This window comes from Peromyscus californicus, unplaced genomic scaffold (genome assembly GCF_007827085.1).
Source record: "Peromyscus californicus insignis strain IS unplaced genomic scaffold, ASM782708v3 Scaffold_9__1_contigs__length_137607984, whole genome shotgun sequence".
Classification (NCBI taxonomy): domain Eukaryota; kingdom Metazoa; phylum Chordata; class Mammalia; order Rodentia; family Cricetidae; genus Peromyscus; species Peromyscus californicus.
Genome location: NW_026294617.1, coordinates 107738127 through 107750637, shown reverse-complemented (window position 1 = coordinate 107750637; position 12511 = coordinate 107738127). Strand labels below are relative to the sequence as shown.

Below are 12511 nucleotides of genomic sequence, written 5' to 3'. Positions count from 1 at the left end.
ATCCAGCTCATCATGGCTGGGAAGGCAGGGAGGCAGGAGTGTGGGTTGGTGGGCCATATTGTGTCCACAGTCAGGAAGCATAGAGAGGTGAATACTGGGTGTTTATCCTGCCTCCTCCCGCTACCTGCTCTTATTCAGTCTTGGCTCCCAGGCCACAGGACAATGACACCCACATTTAAGGTGAGTCTTCCTTCTATGGGGACACTCTCATGGATACCCACCACTGTGTCTCCCTGAGCAATTTTAAATCCAGCTGAATGGAAAACAAACATGGTACCTGGGAAGATGCTCAGCAGGCTAAGACGGAGTGATCAAGACCCATCCTTGTGTGAGCTGCTGTCGTGTGTTCCTAGTTCAATGTTCATGTCTTTCCATCCCCCACAGCCCCTTACAGAAGGCCACCCAGGACAGCAAAGCCAGAGTTACCCATTTTGTCCTACAAAGCTGTGAGGATGAATGAAGAACAAGCCAGTGCCTGCTGACTGACAGCACGATCAAGTTTTACTCGTCCCAGTAGCCTAGAGCCCTGACTGCAAGAGCATAATGTGTACAGACTGATTGAGGACCGACCGACAGCATCTGTTAGTTATCTCCCGGTTGGGAAGGAGAAATGTGTGAGCTCCAGGCTTATCAAATAAAATCAGCTAACATGGATGGCTGTTATATTATACCTAAAATTGTAAGCTTGGATTTGGCTCAAAATATACTGAGACAAAACCAATGCCAAACAGCCTACCTTTAAATCACATACCATCAACGGGATTCAAAACCAGCCTATTTCCTCTGGGATTCAAAACCAGCCCATTTCCTCCCATTTACACGGGAACTTCTTGCAATCTGCCATCCGTTTCTACTGCTTAGCAAAAAGCACTCCCTTCATGTCTACGAATTCAAACCAGCAGCACCGGAAGCTGTTTGCAGCTGCTGTCCTCTGGCTTCTTTTCGTTAAGACACTGTGTTGGCCTTTTCCTCTTTGCTGTTCTTCTACAGTTCCGTCCTTGGCGAATGTTCACACACGGCAGTGTCCTGGCTCTCACTTTGAGAGCTCTGGAGCCAGTTCTCATCCTAGCCTTTCAATATGGCTCTTTCTAAGGTGACATCTTCCCTTTACTTTTTCACAAATGAATTTTCTGACCCCATGGTCTCACTTCCTACTTGGATGGCTCGGTGGTCTAGTTATCGTCTCCAGCCGTGGCCCCACCTCACAGGTCTAGTCAGGTGTTCTCTGTGCTGCATTATTCCAGTGAACTTTGTCGCCAAGGTCACGGATTCCACATAACTAAAGCTTACCCTGCACTGCATCTTACCAAGTAACAAATCAGAAAGTTCAGCCTTTTTTTTCAGCTCCTATATTTTATCAGCTCCAATACCTGTGGTGAAGTTGCATTATCCTGTCCTTTAATTGTACTCCCAGACTGCTTTTAGAACATAAAAGCCTGTACTTAGCAGTGTGTGTGTGTGTGTGTGTGTGTGTGTGTGTGTGTGTGTGTGTGTGTGTGTGTCTAACAGCAACTAATGAAAAAAGAGGCCATGAATTTGGGAAACAAAACAAAGAGGGGTAGATGGGGAGGATTTGAAGGGAGGGCAGGGAAGGGGAAATGATGTGGTAATATAATTTCAAAAAACAAAAGACATAATTGAAAAAACTAACCTAGCCTCATTCTATCCATGGTCCTTGGTCCTGGACACAAACCCACATACAGCTTGAATCTATCCCTGGCCCTCTGCATTAAGCTTTCTCTCTCATCAATTCTCTTCAGCTAGTGGCATCCCTGCTTTTCCCTTCAGAGGCCCTGGTTTTCACTTGGCATTTTCCCAAATGTTTATATACTAGCTGTTCCTCCCAGCTTCAGGATAACTATGTGACCCAGCCTGAGCAATGAGATACAAGCAGAAGTCTATGAAATTTATGGGAGAAATTTTGTTTTCTTGAAGCGGGCTTTATCTTTTGTGTTAATATAAAAGCAGAGGTGGTGGATGTCTATGCATGAATGCTCCTTCAAATATAAGAGAAAGGATTAAGATTCACAGAGACCTTCATAGCAACACCATGGAGTTATGTAATGAACACCATCAACTGCTTTCTATATTTATATGAGAAAAATAAACAACATACTCCAGATCCCATGGGAAAGGAGGAGCTGTGTACCTTGGTTTGGTGCATCCTTTTGGGTCTCCTCCTCAGCTCTCCAGTATAGCACCTCACTGGAGAACTTCTTACCTATGTGGTCCTTTCCCTCCAGATACAACTGATATTCTAGGCAGAGCATCTCACAGCTTCTAGTGACCTCTCTATCAAGAACAGATAGCATCTTTAAGGCCTAGATTCCTTGCCTTGGGTAACTGATGGAATTTTCCAGTTTGTGCTCTCGTGTTCTCTCTCTCTCTCTCTCTCTCTCTCTCTCTCTCTCTCTCTCTATATATATATATATATATATATATATATATATAAATTATATATATAAATTATATTTATATAATAATTATAATTTATATATATAATTATAATAAATAAATTATATATAAATTATATATAATTTATATATAATAATTATATTATATAATATATAAATTATATTTTTATATAATATATATATAATTTTATATATATATAAATTTTTTTGTAGGGGACAGGGTTTCTCTGTGTGGCTTTGGAGGCTGTCCTGGAACTCACTCTGTAGACCAGGCTGGCCTTGAACTCACAGAGATCCACCTGCCTCTGCCTCCCCAGTGCTGGGATTAAAGGTGTGTGCCATCACTTCCTGGCTGTGTTTGCTCTCTCAATTCTAAGTTTCTTTCATTTCCATTCTCTGTGTGTGTGGGGGGTTGTGGGGCGGGCACTGCAACCCAGCAGACTTTTATGAAGGATGTTTGGTACTTACACCCAACAGTCTAGTGATGTCACACATCAATGAGGCACTCAGAAACCTTCAGTGACTTCCTATTGCCAAGCTTGCAAAGACATTCTACAGGTCCCATAATGTAGCTTTAATTTAAAAAAAGTCAGTCTGATACCTTTCAATATTTAATATGCTCTTAGCAAATGAGATGTAGCTGTTCTTTAAAGGAATTCATTTATTTTCCATGTATATAATATTTATAGTATTTCACTCCCTGGAAGGTGTAATATTTTGCTTTTTGTGTATTTTCAAAAGAGAGATCACTTACCAAGCCAGAGCTCAAATTACCTCAACTAAAGTGTCCAGTGTTTGTTTGAGGCAGTTTCTGATGTATCCTTGGCTGATCTTGACCTTGCTGTATAGCCAAGACTGCCCAGTGACACTTGAACATGGAAGGATTTTTACTCCCCCAGCTTCTCTTTGGGTAACCATTTAAGGGGTACAATGTACAACCACAGTATTCTTAGTGGGGCCCTGAGAGCATGTGCTTCTTGGAGGCGGCAGTGAAAGGACAGTTTGTACAAAACCCAGCAAAGACATATCAAGTCCTTACTATTCTATGACAGATCAAGTCCTCCTTCTTATGTTCTATGGGGAAAAGCGCACTCTTTATAGCCATCAAGCAAGCAAGTCAATTAAACAACCCAGGTTCACCTCAATCTCTGAATGGGCAGTGAGGGAAGTTATCCTCTGACTGTAAAATCTGAGATGAGATCTCAGTCCATGATAAGAGCTGAGGACAAGAAAGTCAGAGAAGATAGGGCAACCAGAAATGCTATTGAGCTGTGCTTGTAGGCGGTGTGGAGGTCTGGGAGCATGTAGAAAGTTGTGACTAGAAGGTGGTGGGCAGAGAAGAACTGTGTGAAACGAGGTGGCAAAGGCCTACCTTGAAGGTCCAAAGGAGCCAACACAGCAGAGAGTACTTCCCTTAAGGGCCTTATGCCAAGAGTAACATGACCTAATTTACAAAGGAAAACGATCTCTCTGGCTGCTTGGCAGAAAATGCATCAGGGTCAAGAGTGGAGACAAGATGAATTGGAAGACTACGTGAGATAACAGTAGCTTGAATTTGGTGGGAGGCAAGGTGGGGAGAAAGAAGGGGATCCATTCATGGTCTCCACCACATTAAGCCAAGTTCTGTGAACATGGCAATGCTCGGTGCATGTTCCTTGATGGATGTTCAAGACTTCAAAACCAGTTTTGCACTCTAAGTTTCTAGACTTTTTTTTCCCCCTCCTACTTTGGTTTACATGTTGCGGCTTACTATACTGCTTTGCTATTCGGAGAAACAGAGGGGGATTTCATATTTAGGAAAAACACTGTTGATACTGTAATGTAAAGCTCAATAAAGAATACAAGCGATAGTGGAGGGTCAGAGCGGAAATGATGCAAAGAAACAAATCATTTGAAACAAATGGAACAACATAGGGGTCTAAATCTGTGGCAAAACAAAAGAGGCAAACACAGACTCTATGTTATTTAAACAAAACAAAACAATAGTCATCACAAGTTTGAGTCCCGCGCAGTGGGTAACTAAGTAAGAAAGCAAGTGGCTCTCCAATAAACATTAGCTGGAACACTGTGTCTATGTAGAAGACATGGCAATCAATTTCCTTCACAACTCAAGACTTCTCAGTTTTGACTTACTTTTCTCTCAAAGTATGGGCTCTTCCTTTGCTCCCTTTTATATGATAAATTTCCGGATTAATAAGCTAACCAGATATGACTACAAAGGAATGCTTACACAATTCTAGAACTCCATAAATGACCTGTTGATCTTCAGGTAGGACTCCTGAAGCACGGGGTCCCATTGTGTTTGCATGTGTCTTCCAGGACACTTAGCATGCCGTGAGAAAACAAGACCAGTTCTTGCCACTTTCCACCGAAAACGTTAAATGGCCCCTGAATTGTGTGAAACTTGGCCCCAGTCAGTGTGAAAACTGGCTGAAATCTGTATGAAAGGCTGTCTGGGTTTGTCAAAGTAGTCCGTGAACTTTGGCCAAACCCTCTCGGCTCCTGGTCCAAGACTTAGTTTGTAATGCAACGTGAAACGACGTGGATTTCAGGTGGTGTCAGGTTTCACCTTGGAAATTTGGCCTAGCTTTCTAATCAATCATCACTTTTAGTAACGATGAAAGCCAACACACCTTTCTGGGAAAGAAGACAGCATTGACTGATGACAGCTAGGCTGTGAACCGCCCCCGCACTTCCTCTGCCAAAGGAACACTTCTCAGAATGGGGACTTTCCCTCTTACATGGAGAGGCTAAGCTGAGGGATTCTGATACTGGGTGTAGAAAGACATGATACTCAATGCAGGGAGACCAGCCATGTGAAATATCACCACCCACAGATCAAGGGGCTCCCATCTCATCATCTGAGGCTATGGGGTCCATTCCATTCCCACCCATGACAGTAGATATCATGCTGCTCAATCTCCCGGACCACTGATGATGAGCACTTAGCTTGGAGGCCGTCATTAACTAGTATAACTGTCATGAGGACCCTGCCTGCTCCGAGGTATCATCGTTGAAGGAAAGCGAATCCAGGCACCTTCATCCAGCACTAAGGAGCATGAGGTAAACTTTCCCATCTGCATCAACTATGTTTTTTGAAAAAAAAAAAAAAAAACCTTCTGCAGTATTCATAAATTCAATAATTACAGTATAGTTTACGGATAGACCTCCATAGTTTCTGCTTTCATCCTGAATATTTTAAATGTGTGTTTCCACTGTAAAAAAAAAAAATCCTCTCTTCAACCAAATCCTCGCTTTTGTGCGTAGTGACATGAGAAAATTGAGAGGTATGTCTGAACAGAGCCACTACATCATTGGAACAGTATGTCTGAACATTTGAGTAATGAGGCACAGATGTGAACCCAAGGACTTGGCACTACCAAGGCAACAACAAAGCATTTGCCATGGGTTATGATGGTCAAAGGGGCCACATTGGGACAGAGAAAAAAACGGCCCTCCACCCACAGTGTAAATCGTGTTACACCTTTTATCTGCCTTACAAATCTGGAGAAACAAGAAATCCAAACAAGTGTTATTCAAACTTCCAAGGAAGGATAAGTATGTAAAATGCAATAGTATTTTTTATCTATGCTAGAACATATTTATGCAATAGCACGAGAAGTTTCATCAGAGGGAAATGCCAAATTCAAGAGAACACCACATGGCCTTTATGTTGCAAAACAATGTGCACACATCCAAAGACCCCAACGGTCACTGGAAAGGTGGCTGCTGGATGGCTTCATTGACTGTAGAATGTTCTATTTGTAATCAAGCTACGATAATGCACAGGACACACATATTCATTAGTAAGATGTTTTCTGCTTATGGGTGGGTTGTCAATTATCAGCTGTTACTAAATCATGCAGAGCAAAGGGTAAGGAGAGTTAGGATGTTTTGAGCAGGACAATCATTTCCCACCCAAGACAACAAGTGCATAACTTACCCGAGGCCCCTGATCACCTTGTTCTCCCTGGAGAAGAGCAAAATAAGATAAAAGTGTTATCTACAATCTATATGTAATGCTTAGTAAAACGGTCTAAACAAATACCACAGATCATGCCAATATTGATTTCAGGTAAATTAATTTCATGAATGCATTTTCTCACCTTATCACCTTTTGGACCAGGGGGACCCTGGAAAAAAAAAAGAGAAAATATTAGATTTAAAAGGATCTGAATAAACCTACCAGGGCAATTGAAAGATTTATGTGAAATGCAGAGAGCCATAGTTGTCAACAGGTTTCTCAAAGAACTTTAGTTTCTAAATTATAATTGTATTATAATTAGGAAAAGAAACTAGTAGGTGTAGTATGTACAGACATACATATATATCATAGGTATCAAATGTGCTAAAGAAATTGTGAAAACTCAGTATACCCAAGCTAAAGAAGCAGTACAGTACTAACAAGACAGGAGCTCCTGCTCTGATCTGTGTTAATAGCCTACACCAATAGTCCTTCTTTGAATTCTGATAGCAGAATTTACCGGCCTTCACTCTTTATCTAAAGGAAATCATATAGCACATGTCTGGCACGTTTTGTTCAACACTTGTGAAATTCATCCTTAATTTTGCACGTAGCCGTAGACTTGTTCTTACTGCTTTATAAAATTCTGTATGTGACTTATTTGCTCATCCTGCTGCTGGTGGTAATTTGACTCTAGGCGTTATAAATTACTGCTGTGAACACCTTAATGTAGCTGTTTGGGTGAAACACCAGAGTGCATTTCTGTTGGGTCTGTATCTAAGGAAGGTAAAAGAGTACATTCGTTTTCACTGTCGCAGATACTTCTAAGTGGTTTCCCAATGTGGCACCTATAATTCCTATGCTCAGCTTCAGTATGTTTCAGATCTCTAATGCTTGATATTTTTCTCATTTTTAATCTTGTTTTTGTAGGATATAGTAATTTAACTTTATTTTATAGTTTCCTAGTGATCAATTGAACACCCTTTTAATGTACCTATTCAATATTTTACATTCTTTTTATAAAGAATTATCAGCGTTTGCCTTTGTTTCACTAAATTATCCCATTGATCTGTTAGAATTTATTATATATTATATGCCACATATAAGCATATACAGAGATTTAGAAATCCTTATGTATTCTGAATGTGTTGTCTGCTATCTGTATTTATTAGGAATATATTTTCCCATGCTTTGTTCTGCTTTTACATTCTGTTGAGATGTTCTTTGCTGTTGTTACTGTTGTTTGGTTAGGTGGTGGTAGTGCTGGGTCTTGAACTCAGGGCCTTGAGAATCTATGTAAATGCTCTACTACTGAGCCACATCCCCAGTTCCTACTGGGGCATCTTCAATGAATAGATATTGCTAATTTTGATAAAAGTCAATACAACGTTTTTCTCTTTATTGTTATGCCTGTAGTCAGCTAAAGAAATCTATAGCTATTGTACATCATGAGGCGATCTGTCTGTTTATTTTATAACTGAAAAGGTTTATTATTGCATCTTCATATTTGAGTGTGACTTCATGGAGAACTGATTTTACAGGAGGTGAAGTCAGGATGCTTTTTGTCCCCAGGTGGTTATCACGTTAACTGAACACTGTTAACTGAAAATGGCATCTTTCCCCCATTGTGGTACTGTGTTACCTTTCTCATAAATCAGGTGACCACATGTATACATAACGTTTCCTTGTAGGAATTCCTTGTTGTTGAGAGCCTGTCTATTCTTCCAGTAAGAAATACTATTTCTAGAGGCATAAATTATGCTGTCTATTCTAATTCTTGATAATGAAGTCATATTTTGTGGTTCAGCACAGCCTAAGAAACTAGAATGTTTCAGAATTATCTCCATGATCTCCATTTATTGTGGGGCCAGGACACAACAAGAAGCCTGGGCAGGAAGTAAGGCTAAGGGTCTATTAGAAGGGGCTACATCACTGCCGGGAGGAACACGGGACTCCTGCTCCAACAAAAATGTCACTTTCTGCTCAGTGTCAGCCACAGAGGAGCAGCACTGATACCCTGTTCTCTCCACAGTTATCTTTGTGTCCCACTAAAGAAATCTCTACCATTTCTACATCACAAAGAGATGCATCTGTTTATTCTAGAGCAACAACTTTATCATTGTCTGTTTCATATTTGCATCCAAATTCACTGGCACTGATTTTATGTACCATGTGGCTGGCTATCTTTGTTGTGTAGGTAACATGCCTTTTTGGTAAGATCTGCGAGGTTATCCTGAAACCAACGACAACATCATCATGTCTCGTAGTTTGCATATTTTCTCATCAACAAGGAACTGTGAGTTGTTGTTACATTTAATCTTCCCCCAAATGCAATGAAGAATTATGATAATCCTCTAAGAGAGGCCAAAAAATGAAAGTCAGATCTTTCCTATGTGAGGCCTCTTAGAATGAGCTGTCCAGGATTTTAATTCATTCGGCATGACTTTAAATACCAAGACCATGGAGCAAAGACATGGAACTTGATTCTCAGAACCACCCACTTGTCTGGTGCCTGCCCTCAACATGCGACTTCGGAAATGGCCCCCGCTGCATATCCATCCCACTACCACAGACACCAGCGCTAAGGGTGTAGGTTCTAAATGAGGAGAAAGAAAAGAAAGGGCAGAGCAGGTAGCAGGAGACAGGGCTCAGATACTACAATTCCCTTCATAAAATCATTTCCTCTTTATCTTCCAGAGAGTTTTGTCAATGATTAGAGGGATGTTAGGAGAATTCTATTTTATACGTTTTAGTGAATGTTTAATATACCCATTTTTAAAACAGTGAGGAATAAGACACCAAAGCAAAAGATATTTGTGATACTAATGTACTGTGGGATGGTCTGTATGTCAAATGTGTTGCTGATTGGTCAATAAATAAATCACTGATTGGCCATTGGCTAGGCAGGAAGTATAGGTGGGACAAGGAGGAGAATAGAGCTGGGAAGTGGAAGGCTGAGGAGAGACACTGCCAGCCGCCATCAGGACAAGGAAGATGTAAAGTACCGGTAAGCCACAAGCCACGTGGCAAGGTATAGATTAATAAAAATGGATTAATTTAAGCTGTAAGAACAGTTAGCAAGAAGCCTGCCACGGCCATACAGTTTGTAACCAATATAAGTCTCTGTGTTTATTTGATCGGGTTTAAGCGGCTTGGGACTGGCGGGTGATAGAGATTTGTCCTGACTGTGGGCCAGGCAGGAAAACTATAGCTACACTAATGTTGTAAAGGTTGGCTGTTATTTTTGGTAGAGCACTGGAGAGCAAGGGGGAGAGGAACAAGAAGAACTTACTCTCAACGTTCAAGCAAGGCCGTGGAAAGTCCAGCCCTGATTGAAGGAGTATATTCACAAGCTGTTTTCAAAGTCTATTTAAAGTTTATCTGTTAAACTGTTCTAACCCATGCTTAAAGGATATGGCAGAAGAGGCCGATCTAGAAAAATGTGCTTGCTGTGTACCTCCAACAAAGCTAAGTAGTCCATTTCTTTCTTTTTTCTTTTGGAGCTGAGAACCGAACTCAGGGCCTTGTGCTTGCTAGGCAAGCGCTCTACTTCCAAGTTAAATCCCCAACCCCCTAAATAGTGTATTTCTAAAGTTAAACACTTCATTGAGGTTAAGTAACAGTGACTCCTAGAGTACCTCCAAGTCAGCTGTTACTGTGAACCCTCCCCAGACTCTACCCTTGCCTCTCATTTCCCCTCTTCATAATTGTGTCCGATTTTCTAGTGAGATCTCTGAGGCTGGACCCTCTAAAGGCACTTGGTTCAGTTCTGTGGCGTAACTGGTGTCAAAGCCTGCTTGAAATTCCCTTACAATGGGAGCAGAAAGGAATCTTCTAGAAATCCAATGGCCATTGTCAAACCCACACGTGTTGACTAGAGCCAGAGTGGCCTGGGTAGGATGCCTAATTCCCGAACACATGAAAATCTGCATCAAAAAGTGAGCAGCAAATACTGCTGCTCAAAAGTGGTGTTTCTGAGCAGACAGCATGGTGTCCTGCACCTGCCGAGCTAAAGACAGCAGCAAAGCCAAGGTCACCCTCTACACACAGCTGTGGTAGCTGCTTGGGACATGCCCCCCCACTCCTGTGCTCAGGGATGACAGAGGATGTTTTCTTCTACTGCAGCTGAAATCCTGTTCTTTCTAAGTTGGGTGTCTTCACTGAAAAGATGGGTTCGATCCGATGAACCAAGTGGGCTATGACACAGGGCACTGTTTCTTTTATTATTATTATTATTATGAGATTTTTCTATTCATTTTACATACCAACCACAGATTCCCTCGTGCCCCAGCCTTCCCCCAACCCAACCCCCCCATTCCCACCTCCTCCAAGGCAAGGTCTCCCATGGGGAGTCAGCAGAGCCTAGTACATCAGTTGAGGCAGGTCCAAACCCCTCCCCCCCGCTGCACCATGGCTGTGCAAAGACAGGGCAGTGTTTCTAACTTTAGGAGCCATGCTGCTTTTCCAAGTCAAAATATTACAGCACAAGAAATTTCCCTGATATCTAACCTTTCCAGTTTAGGTTGGGTCATGAGCTCATTTTTGTCTGATCTTTACAAATGGTTTTAAAAACCCCCATTAGCACTAACTAAGAGAGAAGCAGCAATACAAATTAATGACTCTAATCATTTCACTGATGAAGGTTTGTTCAAAAGAATTTTATTTTATGTGGAGTGTTTTCCTGCATGTATGTATATGCACCACATGTGTGCCTGGTGCCCACATTATGGACACTTGTGATCTGCTGTGGGTGCTGGGAACTGAACCTGGGTCCTTTGCAAGAGCAGCCAATGAACTTAACCACTGAGCCATCTCATTAGCTTTAATTTGAGAGTATCTGTAGACAGCATTTTGCTGTTGCAACTATACTACATTTAACAAAACAATATTTAGGGCAGTATCAATGATGGTAAGGTAACTAGTCAAAAGTCACATTTGCTGCTAAAACAAAGCTGAGGTCAACATAAAAGAAACGTGTAGGATTAGCTGTGGGTCACAGCTTTGTGTAAGGCCTTGGGGGGCATGTCTGTCACCTGTCTGGAATGCTGCATAAGGCCCATTCATAAATAGAACTATCATTTCTAATTTTTTTTGTACAATCAGTCTTAGTTACATAAACACTGGAATAAGCTAATAAAGTTTGTGTCTATCATTACACTCAAGAGGGTACATTGGTTCTCAACCTTCCTAATGCTGCAATCCTTTAATACAGTTCCTCACGTTGTAGTGATTCCCAACCATAAAATTATTTTGTTATTGCTTCATAATTGTAATTTTGCTGCTGTTATGAATAGTAATGTAAATAACTGATATGCAGGATATCTGATATGCAATCCCCAAAGGAGTCATGACCCACAGGTTGAGAGCTGCTACTAGAATTGTTAGCATGTAACTGACTTATTACTAAAGTATTGATAAAAGTCAATGGCATGCATGGCAAACTAGCCCCTATTCTAATGGCTTTAAAATCATAATTTATAGTCACTGCTTTTCTGTTTGTCTCAGCTCCTTCATGTGGGTCTTGGCTTATAACTGACTTTAGTAACCCCAAGTCTATTTCTATCCAAATAGCTGAAGTTTTAGTGTTTCTTATTGCCTATTTCCATAAAAAAAACCCTAAGAGCAAAGAGACACCTGATGAAAGATCTTCAGAAAATATCTGAGACATGTCAATTTACATTCAAGTGAATGAGACATGGCTGAAAGAGAGAAGAGTGTGTCATAGGAGCTGAGTGTCCCAACAGCAGCCCTTTATTCGTTTGAACTGTAATCTTCACTTATCTTGAAATGGGAACAGTCTAATAACCATGAAAAAAATTAAATTCTGTTGGAGGGGAAAGGAACATGTTCTAGGACCCCCAGGCAGACAGTCACCACAGAAGAGGGGCTGGTGACCTCTGTGCTTGAACATCATAGATAAATTGATTTTTCAGGCTTGCTTGCGAGATAACGCGACTCTTTCTGATTAATCTTTTCATTACTGAAGAATTATGAGAACAAAAGGCTCTGTCCTCTAAGTATTTATTGCCGTCAGCTGGTCAGTGCTCACTCCATCTGGAGGAGGGGCATGCTAGTATGACTACAATGGGTGGGATAAATCTTGTGTTGCAGGATTATGGGAAGAGGGAAAGCA

General features: G+C 41.2%; 1 protein-coding gene across 1 annotated transcript in view; it reads right to left on the bottom strand.

The window, feature by feature from the left end:
* Col25a1 (collagen type XXV alpha 1 chain) overlaps positions 1-12511 on the bottom strand; it is a 410812-nt gene that overhangs the window by 145325 nt on the left and 252976 nt on the right. The window contains exons 6-7 of the mRNA XM_052730008.1: positions 6521-6547; positions 6358-6384 (exon numbers count right to left, since the gene is read on the bottom strand). Coding sequence (XP_052585968.1) covers positions 6358-6384; positions 6521-6547 — 54 coding nt within the window. The remainder of the gene's footprint in view (positions 1-6357; positions 6385-6520; positions 6548-12511) is intronic.